Source organism: Erinaceus europaeus, chromosome 4, assembly GCF_950295315.1.
Source record: "Erinaceus europaeus chromosome 4, mEriEur2.1, whole genome shotgun sequence".
Taxonomy (NCBI): Eukaryota; Metazoa; Chordata; class Mammalia; order Eulipotyphla; family Erinaceidae; genus Erinaceus; species Erinaceus europaeus.
In genome coordinates this window covers 38605319-38629667 of record NC_080165.1, presented here as the reverse complement: position 1 = coordinate 38629667, position 24349 = coordinate 38605319, and the positions used below count along the sequence as shown (strand labels likewise).

Genomic DNA, 24349 nt, shown 5'->3' with positions numbered 1-24349 from the left:
TGGTGTCTGTTGTGATATCTCCTCTTTCATTTAGTATCTGATTTATTTGGTTCTTCTCCCTTTTTTGTTTTGTGAGTCTGGCTAAAGGTTTGTTGATTTTGTTCACTCTTTCAAAGAACCAACATTTACTTTCCTTGATCTTTTGTATGGTTTTCTTATTTTCAGTGTTATTTATTTCTGCCCTAACTTTAGTGATTTCTGTCCTTCTGGCTGCTTTAGGGTTCCTTGTTATAGGTCTTTAAGATATGCAATCAGACTGTTTATTTGTGCTTTTTCTTGTTTCCTAATGTGTGCTTGTATAGCTATGAACTTCCCTCTCTGTACTGCTTTAGCTGAGTCCCAAATATTTTGATAGCTTGTGTCTTCATTTTCATTGAACTCTCGAAACATTTTGATTTCTTCCTTGATTTCCTCTTTGAATCAGAAGTTGTTAGGAAGTGTACTGTTGAGCTTCCACATTTTGGGACTATTAATAATCTTTTGTTGATTGTATAGTGTTAGTTTAATTCTACTGTGGTCTGAGAAGATGCTTGGGATGATTCTATTGCCTTCTTAAACCTAAGACAGCAAGGAACCTTCCTCATTTTCTATAAACCTATATTTCTCCAAGTCATGGAACCTCTGGGGCTTTGGTCATTTTCCTTCATGCTTCTCGAGATATATATCATTTAATACTGCATCTGCTGATTTCAGCCAAATCAATGCAACCAGTACCACCTCGACACAGTTCCACTTCGAACTGTGTCCAGAAACAACAGGCATGGGATGTGAAACCTTCAGCTCCAATACTCTGGTGAGACCTTTCCTAGCTCATAAAACTCCTTAGTTCCATTTTGGGTGGTGTACTTCCTAACAAAGCCATAGAACCTAGATACAGACCAGGGTTCATGAGATTAGAGCACATGTGCACATGTATCTGTAAATTAGGGAAAAATATAGACCTTAAGGTAAAAGTGCACAATAGTCTACAGTGACTCAATAAGTGCAGCAAGCAGGTAGAAAGCCCTAAAAACAATACCACAAAGTACATACTCAAATAATATCTACTTAAACCTAGATATCCTCTTTACCTACCACCTATTTCACTTCCCTCAATCACTCTAAGTCCAACAGTGTCAGATAAAGTTAGGACTACAAAAGCTGGATAAGGGCAAGTGTGACCAGAATACTTTAATGATGGTCCTTTTGGTCACTACCAGGCCACCCTATCATCTGCAGCCCTAGTCAGGGAATACTTGTATTCCTATATAGATATGATATGCCTAGACCTCTAACAGATTCCTTTATCCACTATTACTAGTCATCTCCATCAGGAACAGCATAGTGGACCCTCTTGTGGACCTCTAGGGGACCTTACCCTCATTGTAGGATAATGGTGGTAGAAATTGCCACACTCTCCATAGGGAGGCTGGTTCAACATACTTTGTCACTAGAGGAAGACTGGTCCTGAAATGACTGCAACCTAGAATGTTCATAGCTATGACCATGGAATGTGAGTTCAGACCTACAGGAATGCAGAGGTTATACAGGCTTCTGTGCTAAATATAAATAGACATGGACCCTGAGCCAGATAAATGGAGTTTACCCTTAATGTATTTGTATTCTTTTCCCCTATTTGAAATCTTCTTTCTGTGCTTATCTAGCTTTCTAGTCCTATCCTCAACTCTGACACCATCTTCCCAGACAATACTCTTATCCCACCTGCATGTTAGCTATTGGGCTCAGTCAAAAATTAGTGGGGGGGGGGGGGGTAGACAGCATAATAGTTATGCAAAGAGACTCTCATGCCTGAGATTCCTAAGTTCCAGGTTCAAATCCCTGCCTCACCATAAGCCAGAGCAAAGCAGTTTGGGCAGTGGCGCAGTGGGTTAAGCGCAGGTGGCACAAAGCGCAAGGGCAGGTGTAAGGATCCCAGTTTGAGCCTGTGAAGCGACAAAGCAGGTCTTCAGGTGTCTATCTTTCTCTCCCCCTCTCTGTCTTCCACTTCTCTCTCCATTTCTCTCTGTCATATCCAACAACGACATCAACTTGGACCAACAACGGTAGAGAATGTTCCATCCTCCGAAGGGAGGATGGACAACATACTCTATGCTCCACCTGAGGAAGATGGGTCGATATTGGGGCAGCATGGAATGTTTCTACTTATGACAACATAATGTGAGCTCAGATCTAGAGGGATGCAGAGGTCACATAGGCTCCTAAGCTGAATATGGGCCCTAGACCAAATCAAATCAATGGGGCTTACAGTCAACAATATTTATAATCCTTTCTCATATTAGGGAGCTACTCTCTACCCTGATCAAGCTTCCTATTCCTTTTCCAGCCATGACATCATCTCCCCTAGACAATAACTTGGATCCACCTGTATATCAGATTTCAGGCTCAGGCAAAAAAATAAACAAATAAAAAACCAGTATAGCCAGAGGCCCTTTGAATATAACTAAAATATTCCCCTATTCTAAATGACCAAGGGAACAGCGGAGTCACCATGCAACCTTTGAGCCTTAATGACAGCCCTGGTGGCAAATAAAATAAAATAAAAATAATAAAGGTTAAAATAAATAGGTAGGTACACAAAGAAAATAGTATATCAAAATATTCAATATTTTTGTTTAAAAGTTTCTACGACTTCAGTGTTCATGATTCAGATTTAAATGTCATAGATAAAACTATTTAGCCTAAAATATTTGCAATTCTCATTATTTTTGCTACTTAAAATTAACTATAACTGAAGGGAAAGACTATAAAAACAATTCAAAACCACTCTAACATTACTATCTCCATTATTTTGTCCTCTGTCAAACAGATCAAAATCCAAAATATAATTGCTTATTTATTGTATAGTAATTTACTTGTCTAAATTTCTGAAATAGTGAGTTATCTGATATGACCCTTACTCAGTGTGGTCAACTCAGATGGCTATATAAAAGGTACATTTCTTACCACCTTATTTGAGAGGGAAAAAAAGCAGCATTTTGTAAATGGAGTTTATTGATACATGTGGCAGAGTATAATCACAGGTATTGGCTTCATTAGTCATTTGCTTCATTGCTTCTGAGTAACCAGATTGATTTGAAATGTGCATACAGAAAAAGTTAATTTTAAAAGAGTACTTAATTCTTTTTAGCCCTAAGATCTTCTCTAGGAAAAGGAATTGGTTCCGGTCTCCTCAAGTACATAAAAGAATATGACAGTCTTCAGTTTCCTATGGATGTGTGAGAAGTACAAGATCCAGATTCATTAACTTGTCTTTGAAAAATTATGAGTCTGGTCCTTGAATTTTTCTTGCTTGCAATTAGTCTCCCATATCCTGTTACATGCATGTTTACACAAAAAAATGCATGCTGGCTATTGCCAGCAAGAGAATTTTCAAGAACTATAAATGCTTGAATTTTTACCCTAATAACAACCTGACATATTATTCAGTTGTACTTTCATGGAGCCAAGAGCCTAGTAGTTTTAGAGACAAAAACAAAACAAAAAACAAAAAAAAAACCTTTTTTCCTGATAGAAAAGTAGCAGCCCAAGTGAGAACAAGTAATTGCACCCACACCATCCTGGGCCGGCGGGGGGATGGGGGTGAGGGTGGGTGGGTGGGTGGGATGGGACACAATCTTTTGGGGATGGGAATGGTATTTATGTACACACCTATTAAATTGTAGTCATATAATTCACTATTTAATTAATATTAGAGGGGGAAAATTGATTGCCTGTCTAACAAAGGGACTCTTCAAAGTTAACCCAATTATCAAATAATGTGATGATAACAATAACTATCCATTGTCTTCTTGAACCCTAAGACAGCAGGAACCTCACATTTCCACTATAGAGCCTAAACTTCCCCCAGTCCTGGGACCCTAGGGTAGGGCCCACTTTCCCATATGCTTCTCCCAATTCTTATCAAATAATATTGTATCCACTGATCACAACCTAATCAATGCAACGAGTGCAACCCCAGCATGCTTCACTTCAGACTGCGTCCAGAGACTTCAGGTGTGGAATGACAACCCTTCAGCTTCATTACTCGGGTGAGACCTTTCCTTTCATAGTATTCTCTAACTCCATCCCAGGTGGTTCACTTCCTAACTAAGTCCCAAAACCTAGATATAGACTAGGTTCCAGGAGATAGAACATATGTTCACACGTATCCATAAACTACTGCAAAATATATACCTGAAAGCAGAAGTTCACTAGGGTTTGCAGTGAGTACTCCCCAACACTTCATCTCCACTATTCCAACCTTTGGGTCCATGATTCTTCAACAATTTATTTGGCTTCGTATGTTAACTCTCTTTTCAATCACCAGGTTCCAGATGCCATCAGGATGCCGGCCAGGCTTCCCTGGACTGAAGACCCCACCAATGTGTCCTGGAGCTCCACTTCCCCAGAGACTCACCCTACTAGGGAAAGAAAGAGGCAGACTGGGAGTATGCTTTGACCAGTCAACACCCATGTTCAGCGGGGAAGCAATTACAGAAGCCAGACCTTCCACCTTCTGCAACCCACAAGACCCTGGGTCCATGCTCCCAGAGGGATAGAGAATGGGAAAGCTATTGGGGAGGGGATAGGATAGAGATTGGGTGGCGGGAATTGTGTGGAGTTGTACCCTCCCCATCCTATGATTTTGTTAATGTCTCCTTTCTTAAATAAAAAAAAAAAAAAAAAGAATCCATTCCTGCAAGGGAATGTAAAAGAACATATCTGATATACATAATGGCCTTGGTAAAAATTGCATTATTTCAGGGGAAGGACCCTATCTTTTTAAGTATTTTGCTGTACTAATATGTATATATAATATAAAACTTTTCATTTTAACTAGCTGTAAATACATAATTCAATGATACTACAACTTCAAAATGAATAGTAAATCTGCCTGACCTTTCATAAAGCACAGCAAAAGACTGGCATCTGATCCACAGTGAGGGTTCTAATTCAGCATTACTGACAATACGGACTGGAAATGAGATTATCATGTACAATACAGACATTTAGCATCATCCCTCGCCACTACTCACTAAATGCCAGTAGTGCTCCCCCAAGTTATTACAGTCAAGAATGCTACCACTTTGGAAGTCAAGTTGCCTCCACCTTAGAATAACTGTCCCACTAAAGGAATCATGCTAATTGAAATAAGCCACAAAAAAGAAGGACAAATATGAGCTGATCTCATTCATAAGTGATACTTAGAAAATAAAGGGAAAATATGGTGTGAAACTTTAATTGGCTGTGGTTTATTACAGCAGAGCCAAGGACTGGGGCGGGGGGGGGGGGGGTTTGCAGTGCAGAGATGGGTTCAAAGGAGGTTGAAAAGCAAGTGTCCTACTGGCTCACTTAATGATGGCCTTTTTGGTCAATACCAGACACCCCATCATCTGGGGCCCTAGTCAGGGAACTCTTGGATTCCCACATAGATGTGATGAGACTAGGCCTCTATTAACACTCTCTCTCTCTCTCTCTCTCTCTCTCTCTCTCTCTCTCTGTCTCCACCATCACTGGTCACTACCATCAGGAACACCATCATAAGCCTTTCTCATGGGCCACTCCAGGAACTTGTCCTCACTATAATGTAACAATGCTAGGAACGACCTCTCTCCGAAAGGAAGGCTAGGTCATACTTCCCTGCCACTCAAGGAAAACTGGTCCTGAAATGAGTGCACCTAAAATTTCCCCAGCTATTACCATGGACTGTGAGGTCAGACTGGCAGGTTACATAGGCTCCTAGGCTAAATATGAACATATATGGGCCCTGGGTCAGATTAATGAGGTAAATAGTTAATTTTATTTATTTACTTTCTTCAAATTTGGGAGCTACTCTTCAACCTAATCCAACTTTCTATCCTTTTTCTCAACTTCAACACCATCTTCCCAGAAAATATTTTTAGTCCACCTCCATGTTAGCTATCAAGCTCAAGCAAAAATTACTAAAGTCATGAACCCCTAGGAACATACCTAAAATAGGTTTCATAGTTTTCTTTCACTCTAAGATATACCTATTTTCATTTGCACTATTCCTACCTTTTGACTCATGTTTATTAAACACTTTGTCCTGCTATGTATCTTACTACCTTTCAACCACCAAATTGCAAATGCTATTATGATGCCATGCTGACTTCCCTGGGCAATCTCACCAATGTATCCTGGAACCTCACTGCTCCAGAGCCCTACTGGTATAACTAGGGATAGATAGAAACAGACTGGGGATATGGGCCAACCTGCCAACAATCTTATCTATAGAGAAGCAATTACTGAAACCAGACCTTCTATCTTCTGAACCCCTTAGGAATTTTTCTCTATATTTCCAAAGAGGGAGAAATGTTTGGGGAAGGTGACCAGAGGGCTCTGAACTCCAATTCCATCAGGACCCAGAGACAGAAAAGGAAAAAGGAAGAACACTGGAAAGTAGTAATAAGTGTATATGTGACTTATAAAGGAAGAGAAGGCAGGACCATAGGAAAAAAATATGCAAATATGTGTAAATATAGATAGATAGTTATAGAAATAAGAGTCAATCCATATCTGTGACCTCAGAAAAATTATTAATGTTTCCAATGGAGGGTATGGGACCCAGAACTCTGCTGGTAGAAATAGTGCAGAATTATACCCCAGTCATCACATAGTTTTGTAAATCAATATTAAGTCACTAAAAAAATAAAGCTTGTAGCTAACGCTAGTGTCAATAAGTAAAATAAAATAAAATGCAAGTATCCTATAGCAGAGTAATAGGACAAGCGAGTGGAGGCTGTGGAACACTGACATCTATCATGGGAGATAAGAAATACACATGTGACTACAACTGTCTTGTAAATGATGCCCCTCTCAATAAAGTGATTTGTTTAAAAGAAGGACGAGGAGGAGGAAGAAGAGAAGGATAGCTGTCTAGAGAAGGAACTATTGTGACACAATCCATGAATAGGGCTTTGGGACTTGATTAGCATATGGCTGAGACTGAATGTGAGAACAACATAATTAGCAATATGGCTGACTGACTAATTAGCATATGACTGAAGTCAGGTGCACTCTCTCTCTATTCCTGTGCTCTCATCTTCTGGCTCCCTGCTTTCCTGTGCACTCTGGTGCCCACCATGACCACTTCTCCCTGGACTTATACACCTGTAGCTGAAATCTGGTAACCAGTTTTATGGATTCATGGGTCTAGTCTTACCCCTGCCAGTATTTGCCTATCTCGCTGTACTTAAAATACACCCATTCCATACTGCTGTACCTCCATGTAATAAACATTAATGGTCTTAAACCAGTGCCCAGTCGCATCCCCATGAAGTCTTTTATTTATTTATTTATTTATTTATTTATAGTTCCTCTTTTAATTTTTTCATATTATCTTTATTTATTTATTGGATAAAGACATCCAGAAATGGGAAGGATAAGTGGTGACAGAGAGGGAGGAAGACACCTGCAGCCCTGCTTCACCACTTGTGAAACTTACCCCCTGTAGGTGGGAACTGGGGGCTTGAACCCAGGCCCCTGCACATTGTAACATGTGCACTCAACCAGGTGCGACACCACCTGGCTCCTTATTTTTTTAATTACAATAAGAAACCATCCCTGTCTTTCAAAAGTGTTCACTATACAAACATCTTTGAAAAGATAGTGCAAAATAAAGGTAAACAGTGCCTTACATGATATGCAGAAACATAAGAGATCCATGAGAATTGTCTTCCAACAGAAACCTGCATGCTTACTTCTAAAATTTTGTATGTTTTTAAGGTATGGATACATTATCTGGGCAATTAGCACATGCTATTTCTACACATAACATACACACACATACCCATCTTCCTGGTTCCTTCACTAAAATAACAATGTAAAACATTTAGACATTGGAAAATCAGTTCAAAGAAAGTATATAAGCTTTGCCCAAAGGGATTGCATCATTTACAAGTAAATCAAGGAATACAAGATCACTATATGCAGAAACAACTCCACTGCTACTAACAGATTCTTTTTTAAGATAGAGAGATAGAGAGAGAGAGAGGAAGGGAGGCAAGGAGGGGAAAGTATAGACACTACAGTACTATTCTACTTTGAAGCTTACACTTTGCATGGTGCTCCTTATGGTGGCTGGGGCTCAAATCCATGTAACCGAGCAAGGCAAAGGGTGAGATCTCCCTGAACCCAGATCACTCTGTGCTTTGAAGTTAGGCCTACATTCAAATTTCAACTAGGGCACTTCACAATATAACCTTGGATATGTAATTCTACCTACATACATTCACTTTCTTTCTCTATATAAAGTAAAGATAATGAAACTTATCTTCCAGCCAGGAAGTGACACACATAGTTGAGCACATGAGATACCATGTGCAAGTACCAAGGTTCAAACTCCTGATCCCCAATTGCAGATAGAAAGCTACACCAACAAGTGAAGCAAACAGTAAAGGTCTTTCTCTCTCTCTCCCCCTATCTCCCTCCCCTCTCAATCTCTCTCTATCCTATCAAATAAAAGAAAAATTGTTGGGCAGTAAGCCAGCTCCCCCCTGCTTAAAGCCTCTGTCACTAATCCTGCTTAACTAAGCACCGCCCTGCAGGCTTAACACTGCTGTCTATTTACATAACACTGTTAACTAAGCACCACCCTGCCTCCAGGGCATTGGTTTAATCCTCACTGGTTCCAGAGTTTTTTCCTTCTCCCCACCCCCTATCCAACATACATCCTCTTTGAACTGACAGTTCCACCTCAGGATATATAAGAACAGGATTGTGATTAGAGATAGCTTAGATTGCACTGCGTTCCACATAAATAAAGAGATACTGCTTCCCAGCTCAACCATGAGTCCCTGGTCATCTCTCTACTGTCCGTGAAGCTAGCCCAGCCCAGAAAAAAATAAACCATTAAAAAAAAAAAAAAACAGGATCATCATCACAATTATGAGCTAAAAATGTCTGGTGCTTAATATATAATCAACTTTGTATAATGAATATCATCATTAGGATATGCCCTCAAAGTTGTTCTTACAAGGAGCTTAGGACTCATTACTCCACACTCTCATCTAGTTTTTTACAATATTAATAACGGTTTCTTAAAATGTGGGGTTAAAAGTCACCAAATCATAGGTGGGGTTATTTTAAGACCTAACTTCCTAAACATCTCATGCCAAACACCTGTGCAAAATAAACCCATTTTTATTACTAATAAATAATAGCTAAGAAAGCAAGCTCTACAGACACTTAATTCAAGACAATTCAAGTATCATAGAAATTAATTCTCCTGCCAGTTCCTCTTCCTTGTGATTATCTTCTAAATAAGAACTATCTGTAACTTGTTAAGTGATTAACAAAGAGATTTCTCTACTAGCAATGTTGCTATGATTTTTCTCTTGATATCTGGCATTTTGACTTTGGACAGAAAAATTAGTCCTGGTTTCATCACTATTATGTGTTGTATATACAAGATAATTACTCTTCTTTGTCTTAAAAGTATAATATTTAATTATAACTCTAAGAAGACTTCAAATTCCATTTTCCCACAGGAAAGAATACCTGTAGCTAGAATTTATTAAAAATTATTAGTTGCAGCTAATCCTGGATAACAAATTGGATTTTTAAATTCTATGTGATTTTTAACACATTAGGCTTTTCATCAGGAAAGTAATGCTAACAGAAAATCCCTGTGGAATAATCAAGCAGCAATTTCACTGCCGAGCTGTTAAGACAAATATGATTGAGAAAATCACCTATGGAATTTGCTGGGATGTGAAATTTGCTTTAGAAAATGAAATAGCACATAATAGTCAGAGGATAAGTGGCAATTCCTAGTGACTTCTCATTGTCTTGAGCCTGGGATTATGATTTCTCCCTCCTCCCCTAAATTGCAATTCTCCACTTAAAAGTATATATTAAAAAAACCCTAGTTAAATTATATTTTCACAAGTCTGACCTTTACTTCTCACACCATGTGAGAATTAAGACTGCTCAGCCACTTCTACAAGTTCATATATGTATATACACACAGAGGGGAAAAAATATGCACTCCAACAACCTAAGAAAGAAAGCAGTGCACACATAGCTAATAGCTAATATTAGAGCTGCAAATTTATAAGCAATATCTTTAGGAAAAAACTCTAGCTACAACAGTCTTAAACCCCCAAAGTAAAAGTATATAGGCAGTCCTAAAAATACAGATAGATAGACTTTTTCTAAATAAAAGACATTTTATTTCCAGGTCAGAAACTTCAAGTGATCTTTCTTTGCATCAAACTTTCTCCATCTTTATGTGTCTCATACATACTTCAATTCACCTTGTCCTTCAATGTTGTTTATTAAAAATACACCATTTCTAGAATTTTCTTCAGTGAAAAAATATTTGTGCATGTGTGTATATATATATATGTATATATGTATATATATACCATTTCCATAATAGCATTTTTAAAATTGTGTCTAAATGAATATATATATATTATATATATTGCAGAAACACTAGGGAGACCTGAGGGTGCTTAGCTTATTATTAAGTTGTTCAGTCACATAGAGTCAAATAAAGATTCACTAACAAAAATATAGGAAAAGGGTGAAGCAGATAGGACATTTGAAAAGAAAACAGGAGTGCTTAGTTCATACATATATTTAAAGGAGTGGAAATTACCTGATCAACTGGAATCTCAACTTTAGTGTCTTCATCTTCTTGGATTTCTACTGCCCCCCGTGTTTCAGATCTTTCTGTCCCAGCTTTGAAAATACCTTCCTCTGTTGAGACAAATATACAGTGAAAATCAAAATCCAATTGTGACATCGTGTGGCTAACAGATGGAATTACAGTCAAATGTCTCACACCCACCTAGATGCTCTAGTTTATGGTGTGTGTGAGACTGAACCTGAGATCTTGCTGTTACAGGCATGAGAATCTCTTCGTATAACTATTATGCTATCTCCCCCACCAAATCACTTTTTGTTTTAAATGATAGTTTGGTTCAATTTATATCGCAAGTGTGGTCACTTGTTTGCTGGCTTGTTTGCTTGATTGAGTCCCAGTTTTTCTCTATGTCCAGAGGAAAAGAGCCAGTGACCTAAACAAGGCTGACCAGCAGAACGGTATTGTGTCCTCCTAGTCCATTGGCTAAAGATTTAAAATCACAAGCATGTATATTTATTTATTTATTTTATTTCTTCATTGGGGGATTAATGTCTTACAATCAACAGTAAATGCAATATTTTGTATATTCATAACATTCCTCAGTTTTCCACACAATACAACCCCCACTAGGTCTTCTGCCATTCTGTTCCAAGATCTGATCTATGTATAGATATTTAGATGGGAAGAACTTCACATCTATTATTTCTGTTCTCCCCTCCTATCCATGAAGCAACAAGATATTTGGTGCTTTGAAATAATAATTTCAGATATTTTCCTTTCCCAAGACAATGCTATGTATAAAATATAGTGTATTCAAATAATTCTCCATATTAAAATTCATATAGAAAGAATTTTACAACAGAATCATAAAGCTGACTACATCTTATTCAAATCAATCTTTTCACATATTCACAGTATTCTTACAACCCATGTCTCAAGAGCTTTAATTATAAACTGTAACCTAAATATCTAAGACTTTAGGCTAAATTCTTTCATCTTCCTCTCCCTGAGCAATGATAACTGTTTTCCATATTTGAAGTTTCCCCTCAGTCTTCTCTTCTTCAGGCCAAGTAATCAAAGAATCACAGAACCATTTGTCGTCGTGTCTATCTACTTGCCTCAAGACAGAGTTAATGTTTCAATCATTCTCACAGATGTCTTCTCAGTCCAATTTTTAAGGATCTCCAGGGATGGAGATTTTACATCCCTCTCTGGTAACCTATTACAGTATTTGATTACCCCTGCAGTATAGAAAATGTGTTTCTTTTGTCTTAAAGCTTCCTCTATTTCTTTAATGGAAAGTATTTCCAAGGGACTATTTGCCACATTTCACATACTAATACTTCATTACTGAGGTCATTATGTCTCTTAATTAAATGTAAAATTTTTTAGGGTCAGAGTTATATCACAAGGGAAGGAATGTGTTTTGCCATGAGTTCAGTCTAGGATGCTGTGGTGTTGTAGTGCCTGTCCATTTCTCCATATCTCTCTCTCTCTCTCTTTCTCTCTTTCTTTCCCTGTGTGTCTATCTGAATGAAAATATGGTCCTGGAATGAATCCTCAATAGACTATAGTCTATCACAGCAGATTAGCAACTCAGAGGGTGGGGGTGGGGGTATTAAGGGGAGCTAGGGGGCCAAAGTCTCTATGATAGAATAAGATGATTGATTAAGAGTTAAATGTACTGATATCTATCTTGGGGAAATGTAAAAATGTATCCTTATAACATAAAAACCTTGTAAATCAACATTTCCTTAATGAAGTGATATTGGGAAGACAGAGAGACATACATCAGTCCCAGAGTAATGTAATCATGCATGAGCAAGGCAGCAGGTCCACAGAATTAATTATATGTTTACATTAATTGAGGACTAATTATATTATAAGGGATGGCATGATGGTTTAAGATACAAATGAGATGTAAACTGTTCACTCAAATAGCTTTCAGGTCAATGAGCAGACTATAGTATATATACAGTGCCAATAAGATTCCTAAGGTACATGTGTTCATAGGTAAAGGCTATAGTAAAATACTATGGAGGTTTGGAAGATATAGTAAACTGAAAAAGGAAGGATGAAGGGAAAGAAGGAAGGGAGGAAGGAAAGAAAGAAGGGGAAAGGAGAGGAAAGCCAAATTCTTGCCATTCTTGGTGATCCTAGAGAAATTATTACCAATTTTAATTACATGTTTTGTAAAAAAAAAAAAAAATCCTGTAATAGATGTTTTTCCATTTTTTAAAAAAATCAGGGACAATATAGTTATCTCAAAGTTGATCATCAAGTTAAGATTAATTGATTTGGAGGATAACTTATACCAATCATTTAATCAACAAGGTTTTTTTATCATCCAACATTTTGACCCAGTTATTGTTCCCTTACATTAGTTATTGTGTACTTTAGCAAGTCAAAATAATTTTCATTTATTTAATTTTTTCTTTAGACTGCTGTACACGTATATCTAAATTTAAAATACATACATATGTATAATACACCACAAAAATCTTTCCCTAGTAATGGCATCAACACTGACAGCTGTTTTGAATTATCTCTACAATTATATCTACAATCAATCTACAATGAAAGGCAGCTGTCATCTTCTCAGTCAGGCCTCCTCTGACCCAACTGTTCCCAGTGAAAGCCCAAGTTTCTAACCCAGCATGCTTGAGCACTAACACCTGCCCACCTCTTTAACCCATATAACATGATCAAAGGTAATAAATATCCTGACTGTTGAAGCTGGATCCAGAATGAAATTATATCTAAAAGCTAAATAATAAAAAATAAATACAATACAAATAACCCCATCCAAAAATGGGGGGAGGACATGGACAAAATATTCACCACAGAATAGATCCAAAAGGCAGAGAAACACATGAAAAAATGCTCCAAGTCTCTGATTGTCAGAGAAATGCAAATAAAGACAACAATGAGATACCATTTCACTCCAGTGAGAATGTCATACATCAGAAAAGGTAACAGCAACAAATGCTGGAGAGGGTGTGGGGTCAAAGTAACCCTCCTACACTGTGGGTGAGAATGTCAATTGGTCCAACCTCTGTGGAGAACAGTCTGGAGAACTCTCAGAAGGCTATACATGGACCTACCCTATGATCCTGCAATTCCTCTCCTGGGGATATATCCTAAGGAACCCAACATATCCATCCAAAAAGATCTGTGTACACATATGTTCTTGGCAGCACAATTTGTAATAGCCAAAACCTGGAAGCAACCCAGGTGTCCAACAATAGATGAGTGGCTGAGCAAGTTGTGGTATATATATATATACACACACAATGGAATACTACTCAGCTGTAAAAAAAATATATATATGGTGACTTCACCATTTTCAGCCGATCTTGGATGGACCTTGAAAAATTCATGTTAAGTGAAATAAGTCAGAAACAGAAGGATGAATATGGGATGATCTCACTCTCAGGCAGAAGTTGAAAAACAAGATCAGAAGAGAAAACACAAGTAGAACCTGAACTGGAGTTGGGGTATTGCACCAAAGTAAAAGACTCTGGGGTGGGTGGGTAGGGAGAATACAGATCCAAGAAGGATGACAGAGGACCTAGTGGAGGTTGTATTGTTATATGGGAAACTGGGGAATGTTATGCATGTACAAACTATTGTATTTACTGTTGAATGCAAAACATTAATTGCCCCAAATAAATTAAATTAAATAAATAAAGTACAATAAAATAAGATAGATTATTATGTATTTTTTCCAAAATATTTTATATAGAAATGTTTGCTTAATATACTTAAAGAACTATAAATCTTTATATTATGTATAATCAATTTTCATTTCTCTATTCTGAATTTTCTTAGAAGATAATATTCACACTGGTTCAGAAGATGTCCTGTGAATTAACCTTTGGTACATGACCTTTGGGTGATATTTTTGCATCCAAATGTTGCAAAAAGACTACAAAAAGAAACCTGGAGATAATAAAGGAATATATACTTCTATCAATGAAATGTTTAAAACTGTATCTAAGCAGAATTATAAATGACTTCACAGATGTTTCAACATAAAAAAATTCACTAGAAAAGAAGATTAATAAAAACAAATGAAACAAAATTGAAATGGCACTGGAATGACAATAGCAAGCATAGGATGTAAACATCACCAAAGTTCAGCAACAAAGCTGAAAGTGTTTGAGGTATGGGGTAATGATTTCGTTCATCAGTGAACTGAGATATGTTAAGGCCTCTTCTCCAGCAGCATGAAACAAGAAATGAAAGTAAGTCAGGAAGGAATTGATAGAAATAAATAGTAATAAAGAAGAAAGAACAGCTGGGGAATTCCTATGTGATACGAGAAACTACTAGGATTTTAATTTTTATGATGTATTGTATAAAATTTAAAATAAGAGTAAATTGAAATTCTAGGGGGAACTATTTTTATTGGGTTGTAAGAGTCAGTCTCAGAGTTTCACACATGTGAAGCATGAACTCTCCCACTGAGTTGCATCCCAATTACCCTTAAAAATATAGGTACAGGGATTGTGCTGTGAGATTCACAGTTAAGCATTGCCTGTATGTGGGAAAATATCACAAGTGGGGAAGCTGGACTGCAGGTGTCTCCCCACCTCCTTCTCAATTCTTCTCTGTCCCAGCAAATTAAAAAAAGGCTTAACAAATGACCATTATGGGGGCCCAGGTGGTAGCACACCTGATTAAGCACACATGGCACAAAACTCAAGGACTGGTGTGAGGATCTGGGTACAAGCCCCTGGCTCCCTAGCTGCAACAAGGTCGCTTCATGGACTGTGAATCAGGTCTGCAGGTGTCTGTCTTTTTTTCCCTTTCTATGTCTTTCCCTCCTCCTTTGATTTCTCTCTATCCTATCCAACAACAGCAATACTAACAATAACAACAATAAAATGAAAAAGGGGGGAGGAGCCCCCACAAGCAGAAGATTTGTAGTGCAGGCACTGAACCTCAGTGATAAGCCTGGAGGCAAAAAAAAAAACATTATGAATAATGCAGCTTTGAACACAGAAATGCATATGTCCTTATAGACTTCCAAAGGGGCGACATTTCCCTCCATCACTATAGCTGAGACCCTTTTTCTCCACTTCAACACCTGTCATTTCCTGTTTTCTCGATGTGGACTATTCTCACAAATGTGAGATGGAGCTTCAGTGTAGTTTCAACTTTTTCACAATAGCCAAATGGTGGAAGCAGCCAAAATGGCTGCTAAACAAGTCACAGGATAAAAATAAAGTGTGTGCTTCAGAGAAAATAGAACTGGAGCTGATTATGCTTAACAAAATAAATAAAGAGATGAAAGACAACTACCAGATAGTTTCACTCATATGTAGAATCTACAGAACTGATACACATGGACTTGCAAAAAAAAAAAAAAAGAAATAAAAAGAAAAAAAGCAAGGACTGCAAAAGCTGAATAAGGGCAAGAGACTGGCATACTTTAACGATGACTCTTTAGTCACTATCAGGCCACCCCATTAGCTGGGGCCCTATTTGGAGAGTCCTGAGATTCCCGAACAGATATGATGGATGGGCCTTGACCTCAAATAAATCCCTCTCACCTTGTTACCGGTCATTTCTATCAGAAGGAGCCACTAGGCCAGCCAGATTTCCTTGGTCATTTCTATCAGGAACAACAAAATAGACCCCTGTGTGGGCCCCCCCACAGAACCTTGCCCTTAACCTGAACCAACAACGGTAGAGAATGTTCCATCCTCCAAAGACAGGATGGACAACATACTCTATGCTCCACCTGAGGAAAATGGGTCGATACTGGGTCAGCTTGGAATGTTCCTACTTAAGACCACAGAATGTGAGCTCAGATCTACAGGGATGCAGTGGTCACATAGGCTCCTAAGCTGAATATGGGCCCCAGATCACATCAAATCCATTGACAGTCAACAATATTTATATCCCTTTCCCATATTGGGGAGCTACTCTCTTCCCTAATCCAGCTTCCTATTCCTTTTCCAGCCATGGCATCATCTCCCCCAAACAATAACTTGGATCCACCTGTATATCAGATTTCAGGGTCGGGGGAAAAAAAAAACTAGTATAGCCACAGGCCCTTTGAAATATAACTAAAATAAGCCTACTAGCTATCTACAAAATGGAGGATCCCTCCAACTCTTCATCTGCACTATTCCAGCCTTTAAGTTCATGATTGATCAACAATTTGTTTGGCTTTGTATGATAACTCTCTTTTCAGCCACCAGATTCCAGATGCTAGCAGGATGCTGACCAGATTTCCCTGGACAGACAACACCACCAATGTGTCCTGGAGCTCCGCTTCCCCAGAGTCCAACCCTATTAGGGAAAGAGAGAGGCAGACTGGGAGTATGGATTAACCAGTCAATGCCCATGTTCAGCAGGGAAGCAATTACAGAAGCCAGACCTTCCACCTTCTGCATCCCACAATGACCTTGGGTCCATATTCCCAGAGGGTTAAAGAATAGGAAAACTATCAGGGGAGGGGATGGGATATGGAGTTCTGATGGTGGGAACTGTGTGGAGTTGTACCTCTTATCCTATGGTTTAGTCAATGTTTCCTTTTTGTAAATAAATTAAAAAACACCAGAAGCAAATAAACTATTTCCAAGACTTTGTGAGAACTATGATGGTATTATGAACCCTAAAAATAGTTTTGGTCTATACTCCCAAAGGGGTAGAAATGTTAGGGGAAGAGGACGATAGGGCTCTGAACTCCAACTCCATCAGGATCCAGAGACAGAAAAGGAAAAAATGGAAGGATATCTGGGAGTAGTAATAGGTGTAGGTGTGACTTAGAATAGAAGAGAAGGCAGGACCATAGGAAAAAATGGAAATGGATAAATATATATAAATATAGACAGATAGTTAAAGAAATAATAGTCAACCTATATCTGCAACCTTGGGAGAACTACTGCAGTTTCCTATGGAGGGAATGGGGATACAGAACTCTGGTCATGATGATGGTGCAAAGTTATACCCCTGTTATCTTATAATTTTTTAATCAATGTTAAGTCACTAATAAAATTTCAAGAAATGGTTATCTTTGGGAGGTGGGGGTGAGGACTCAGAATTTTGGTGGGGGATGCAGTGTACAGCCAGGAGTTATGCATTTGTCATGCATGCACCAACCCCAGCACTAACCTTGGTGGAAGTAAATAAATAAATAAATAAATAAAATTATATATAAAAGAGGCTGAGTGGTGGCACAACCTATTGCATATCCAGAAGAATGCGCACATTATCATATGTGGAACCAGGGTTCAAGCTTCTCCAGTAGTGGAGTAGTGCTGCAGTTGTCTCTTTTTCTTTCACTCTCTCTCTCTCTCTCTTCCTCTTTTCCTCCCCTCTCTATTTCTCTCTATCTCTATAACAAAAGAAAGAACAAAAAATGGGCAGTAGATTCATCATGTAGGCACTGAGCCCCAACAGTAATCCTGGTGGCAAAAAATACATAAAAATGTAAATCTAAAATAATAGAAGTTTTCTGATGATAAACTGCTTATATAATACATATGAATTTTTAAAACTTGAAATATGAAGAAATGAGCTGTCTCACTTCTTGACCTAGAGATAATAATCAACTCCAATATTTTGACAAGTACCTATCTCTCATACACACATTCAGAAGTCTGGTATCTTATTGTATGTGCAAATTTTAAATATTTTCTACTTTAGGATCATATTAGGAGTATTTCTAATGAGGAAAATAAGAGTTTTTAAATGAATATGCTAGATTCAGTTCAACTGATTGCTAAATATGCACCAATATCTGCTATGTCGAAATCAGTCTAGGAATTATGAAAAGGTGGCTCTTTACAGACTTGGCATCATCTTGTGGAAGTGCCTCAGAGCCATGAGCGATTTGTCTTTCCAAATGTATATCCTGTAGTTCCTCTCTTGTCTTAAGAATCTTTGTTTCTTAAGAACAAGCACAATGTATATAGTACACAATAAATGTTTACTGAAATATGAGACAAGAAATATGTTCTTAATTTCATCTCTTTGTTGCCTGTTAATTCCCTTCCTGTTCTGTGACCTCTACAACCCAACCCCCTCATGCCCTCTGTCAGTACTCCATTCTACCTTCTAAAACTTCCCCTAGGCATGCTGACCTCTTGCCTTTTCTTGCTCTTCCTCAAAAGTTATTTCTACCTTGCTTTAAAGAAAATTTCACCAATCCAAGTACCCCCCGATTGAGTAATCTCAGGATACACATAATGAGTCATTCTATGTTCTTGCCTGAATATTTTAGCTTTTTTGCCAATTTCATTCAAAATGCCACTGTAGCATTAACATCCTGGCTTTCTAACTTCGTTGACAGTCTCCTCAACTCCACTTTACCACATATCCTTCTCATAATATGACATGACTTCAACTGCAGCCCAAGTGCAGTCTTTAGTTAACTAAAGAATTAGCTGAGGGGAGTTGGGCTGTAGCGCAGCGGGTTAAGCGCAGGTGGCGCAAAGCACAAGGACCGGCATAAGGATCCCGGTTCAAACCCCGGCTCCCCACCTGCAGGGGAGTCGCTTCACAGGCGGTGAAGCAGGTCTGCAGGTGTCTGTCTTTCTCTCCTCCTCTCTGTCTTCCCCTCCTCTCTCCATTTCTCTCTGTCCTATGCAGCAACGATGACATCAATAACTACAACAATAAAACAACAAGGGCAACAAAAGGGAATAAATAAAAAAAATAAAAATAAAAGAATTAGCTGATCAGGAATATTATGATAGTTTATCTCTTATGTCTTTGCCCTCAATCTCCAGTTTACTGTTGTTACCTGTGTGGCTGTGTGTGGCTGTTGTTACCTGTGTGGCTCTGTGTGGCTGTTTGGTGAAGTCTTATTCATGGTTCAGATCCTATTCAATTCTGTATAAGTCACCTTTACTCAATATAGCCAAACTGAACCAACAGATACACTCTAAGCTTATATCTGTAGGTCACAAATTCATTATTCACTCATTCATGAAAATATTACAATATGTCCTTTAAGACTAAATTGATGGGATTGGCAGTGATTAATGAAGAAATAAAGAAAGAAGAAATAAAGAAATAAAGAAGAACAACTATGATATTGTTTCATTCCTATGTGGAATATAGAGAACTAAAACACATAGACTTGAAAAAAGAAACTTTGTGTGTGTTTGTTTGTGTATGTGTACATGATCTATAAACTAATACATATATACTTCAATCCATATCAGTGACCTTGAGAAAACTAATGGTAGTTACTATTGGAAGGGTATAGGATCACATAATTTTGATGGTGAGTGATATGAAATGATACCCCTACTTTCTTGTAAATCACTAATAAAAATAAATATTTAAATTTAAAATGTTGTCCATTGGAAACTCTAGAAAGAATGAAGTCTTGCCAATACTTCAATTATAGCCCAGAAAGAATAATTTTAGAACTTTTTGTCTTTATTTCTTTTTTTTTTGGGGGGGGGGAGGTTAATGGTTTACCATACAGTTATTGGCACATGGGTATAATTTCTCATCTCATCCAGACAGGTGTCTGCAAAACACTCTCACTCCCAAATTATGCTCCTCATCATGTTCCAGTACCTGAAAACCCCTGCTGCCACCAACCCTGCTTCAGCCCTTATTCCCCATCATTTCAGAATTCTGACCTCCAGAACTGCCAAACTATACACCATGTTTCATTTTTAGGTCACCGGGTTGTTGTTTGTTTTTTTTTTTAAATTTATCACAGCATCCATAGAGATTAAAACACCAAGTATCAAACACATATACATTTTCTAGAGAGAATATCACTAAAAATTCACTAAAAGTGCCCTTTTTGACTGCCGCATGTACCAGCAGGGCAAAAGAACCGAGACACCTGCTTTTCCTGCTACTAAGACAGTGATCAGAAAAGCTCTTGTGAGTTCAGTATCCTTTGTTTTCTCTCCCTAAGTGACCTTAATTCTCTTTCTCAATGTCCTTCAGTGTAAAAATCACCACCACCACTCTACCCCCACAAAATTGCCAGAAAAGGGGATTAGATTATTTGAGTCTTTTCCTACCCTCAAACCTTTGTAATAAAAGCCACTAACAAACTAAAGAGCAAGGATAAATTCGATACACAATACTGCTCCCATTCAATTACTACACTAAGGATGAAATTCAATGCTTGGATGCACACTATACCCAAATTCAGCTCTAATCTTTTTTCTCTGAATCGTGAATAGACATTTTGGTGTATATTACACAGCAAAGCAATAACAAACAATCTAGTAAAAATAAAAATGCTCCTCAATTATTTTTCACTTATCCCTTATGAATTTTATTGCCTAACAAAATGAAAGCAGAGCTGCTGAGGTAAGACAATCATATCATTACTGTGCAGCACAATAATAAATATGAATCTATTTTGCCAACAGAATGAAAAACAAATGGTGGTGCTTTTTTTAGGCTTTTTGCAAGAGGAACAGCAGAATGAATGTATTGCTAATTTTCACTGAACTATATTTCAGTTTAGTAATATTGCAATGCCTCAATTTTCTCAAATATTAAAAGTTACCAAATAATTCATTAGGGGCATATTCATTTTTTGGCATATTCATTTAATTGATGATTGGTTTTTAATCCCAACAATCTTATTTAAATAATGTCTTCTCAGTGGGATTATTCAAAGTCACTTTAAGGAGTATTATAAATCATGGCATTTTTATATTTTACTAGGAAATAGTGATTCACAAGAAAATTGTCACATGAGTATGATTTCTTTTATATATTTATATATTTACTTATTATTGGATAGAGACAGGGAGAAATTGAGGAAGGACAGACAGAGAGACCCCTGCAACCCTCCATCACCACTTGTGAAGCAATCCCCCTTGAACCTGCATCCTTGCGCACCATGATATGTGTGCTTAACCAGGTGTGCTACCATCTGGCCTATGAGTATGATTTCTTAACCTTCTTTGATAGGCATACCAATCCTACCACTAACTTGGGTCCTCCTTCACCACTGTGCATTGGGTCCCCAATACCCTCTCTACTTCTCCTATGTACATATACACTGGAGGAAGCTTCGGTGCTGTGGTAAATTTCCCACTTTCTCTTTCTCACTATATGAAAAACAGTTGACTCAGAATAGGAGAGCCTAGTGACAATAAAAAGTAGTACCTAAATCTGAATATTCTGTGGGAATATATGCCTGTTAAGTTGGAAGCTCTATATAGTAAACAAAGAGTCTAATTGGCTATAAATGTTTTTTCTTAGACTTACACTGCCTCTAAAAAAATGTTGAATGAAAAGAAAATGTTAATTTTCAAAATCAGTTCATTAAGGCCAACAGATTACTAAAAAAAAAAAAAGTGAAATATGAAGAATTTATGACTCCCAGTGAATAAGATAGTATTCTAAGAAGAAACAATGTATAAGCCTGAAACCTGGACAGAACTTACTCAGTGCAGCTTACACTTTACCATGCAAAAGGATCTAGTTCAAGTCTCTAGCCACCACACAGCACCATGCAAAGGGGAAACTTCACAAGTGGTGGAGCAGTGCTGGGGTGACTCTCCTCCTTACCAGTCTCTCACCTTCCATATGGAAAAAAAGAAAAAGAAAAAAAGAGTTCTGGGAGTAGTGAAAGAATGGAGTTACATGGTCAAAAAGCCCTAACAAAGTTCAATCTAGGAGGCAGAGCCAAGATGACGACTTGGAGGCAGCTGCTGGTGTGAGCTCTGACTCTCTGGATACTGGGCCTTCAGCAGGATAGTGAATAAGGGGTCCTAAGTGTGACAACAAGGAGGTGACTATACCTCAATCTTGGGTTAGAAAACAGAGAAAAAAGAAAGGAAATCTTTTGATTATCTCTGAAGCACATCCCTCCCCCCCAACCCCATAACCAGACCCCAGGGGCTGGAGAGCTGCTACTATCAGGCTCCCCACTGAGCTTTTTTTCTTTACCAAGATTCCTGGCTCACCAGGGGTGTGATTCCAATCCCTTTCCTTTTTGATCTCCTTCTCTTTTTTTCTCTCTAAGTGGCAGGAGCTCAATTTGAGTGACAAAATATCTGACCAATCAGAGCCTCACCTTTGCCTGGGAAAGACTACCTGGAGGTTTTTTGTTTGTTTGTTTGTTTGTTTAACAATTGGCTGTCTTTGCTCAGGCTGCCTGAGCTAATCGGAAGCCATCCAAGCTACAGACTGTTAGGGTTTTTTACTCTGTTCTACTTTATTATTACTATTATATATATATATGTGTGTGTGTGTGTGTCCCTTCCCCCCCTCCTTCAGGTTGACCAAAATTAACTGTTATTATTTTTTCCATTGCTAGGTGACTGGGTATCCTATCCATTGTTAGAGGAAATTATTTCATTATACCTCCTCTATCCACTCTCTCCTTTCTCCCTCCTCCTAGCTAATGAAAAAAGAAAAGCTCAATCTATTTGTGTCATCAATTGCTAGAGTGGGCTAAAATTAAAATTGGTAAGAAAGTGACATAAAATTATTTAATGAGATAATGTTAATATAAACTACATTCATGTGTGAAATACATTTAACTTCTAAAATCACTCTTCACAGATACAGATTGCTGTTGCTACATCTTATACTGAAATTTAAAGAAAGTACTTATAGAAAAAGAAAGCTAACACCCAGCAGGAAATCATCTTTATGAAGGTTAATAAGCAATGAGGTGAAGACGATCAGATTCATGTATAATCATATAACATATAATATCCTTATGGAAGGATATAAGTCAACTTTCTTCTGATGTTTATTATAATTTTTACAATAACAGGTCTTGGAGCACTATTCTGAACTAAAGTTTTATAATAAGAAGAACTAGATATAATGAAACAACAGCTAATGGTCTTCTAAGTCCACCTAATGTAATAAAGAAATACAGCTCAAATATTTTAAGCACTAATTTCTATCATTTCTTTCCCTATAACCTCAAATGCAAACCTTACAGATACAAAAAAACCATAAGTGAAAATTTCTTTTGGCAGTTTAGAATGTTACCTAAAAATAACTGCATTCACTACATATATAGGCTGAGTTTTCTTAACTTCAATTTGAAATATTTCACTTCTCTCTATTCCTAGACTCCCACTTTAGAACATTAAGTATCATCTGCTATGCAATTGATGTTTAGAGTTAACTGTTAACTCTGCTTAGACTTGATGCTAACCACCATGCTTATTTTACCTTAGCTAAAGTGAGTATAAAAAAAAAAAATTAAGTGCAGACAGAAAACAAAAGTAGCATTTGTTGCCTAAGGCTTGGTGACTTAGAGTTTCCTAATAAGTGGCCTGAAATCTTCAGTTGTGATTCTGAACTCTGGCTTGCCTAGAAACCTTTAAATGCCCTCATGCACTCCAATCTATAAAATAGCTAAGCCTACCTCTACTATATCTCTACCTTGAATCATTTATCAGACTAACAAATAGAGCACCTTCATATAAAAGAAATGCACAATATTATTAAATTCCTCTATTTTTGTTCAGTCATTACATTAGTATTTACTAAAACCCTTTATTTTCAGGTATGTATTGTATATGCCAAGAAGTATATACCAATCATAAAAAGATCCTATGTTTTTGTCAATGTTTCCTTTTTATAAATAAAAAATAATACTAAAAATAAATAAATATAATAAAAAGTTTTAAAAAGATGAATAAGGCATTGGCTTTAAAATTCTTACTCTTTACTGAGATCTCCAAATGGGGGGAGCAAATGCAATAAGTAATAGGTAAACTGTCAAGAGTCCAGAAGCAGTAAGTCAAAAGACAAACAGAACTAATAACTGAAAAGCATAGA

General features: G+C 37.5%; 1 protein-coding gene across 3 annotated transcripts in view; it reads right to left on the bottom strand.

Moving 5' to 3' along the window:
• DCDC2 (doublecortin domain containing 2) overlaps nucleotides 1-24349 on the bottom strand; it is a 208869-nt gene that overhangs the window by 16593 nt on the left and 167927 nt on the right. For all 3 annotated transcript variants that reach the window (XM_060189294.1, XM_060189295.1, XM_007525942.3), the window contains one exon: nucleotides 10604-10704. In XM_060189294.1, the coding sequence (XP_060045277.1) occupies nucleotides 10604-10704 (101 nt within the window). The remainder of the gene's footprint in view (nucleotides 1-10603; nucleotides 10705-24349) is intronic.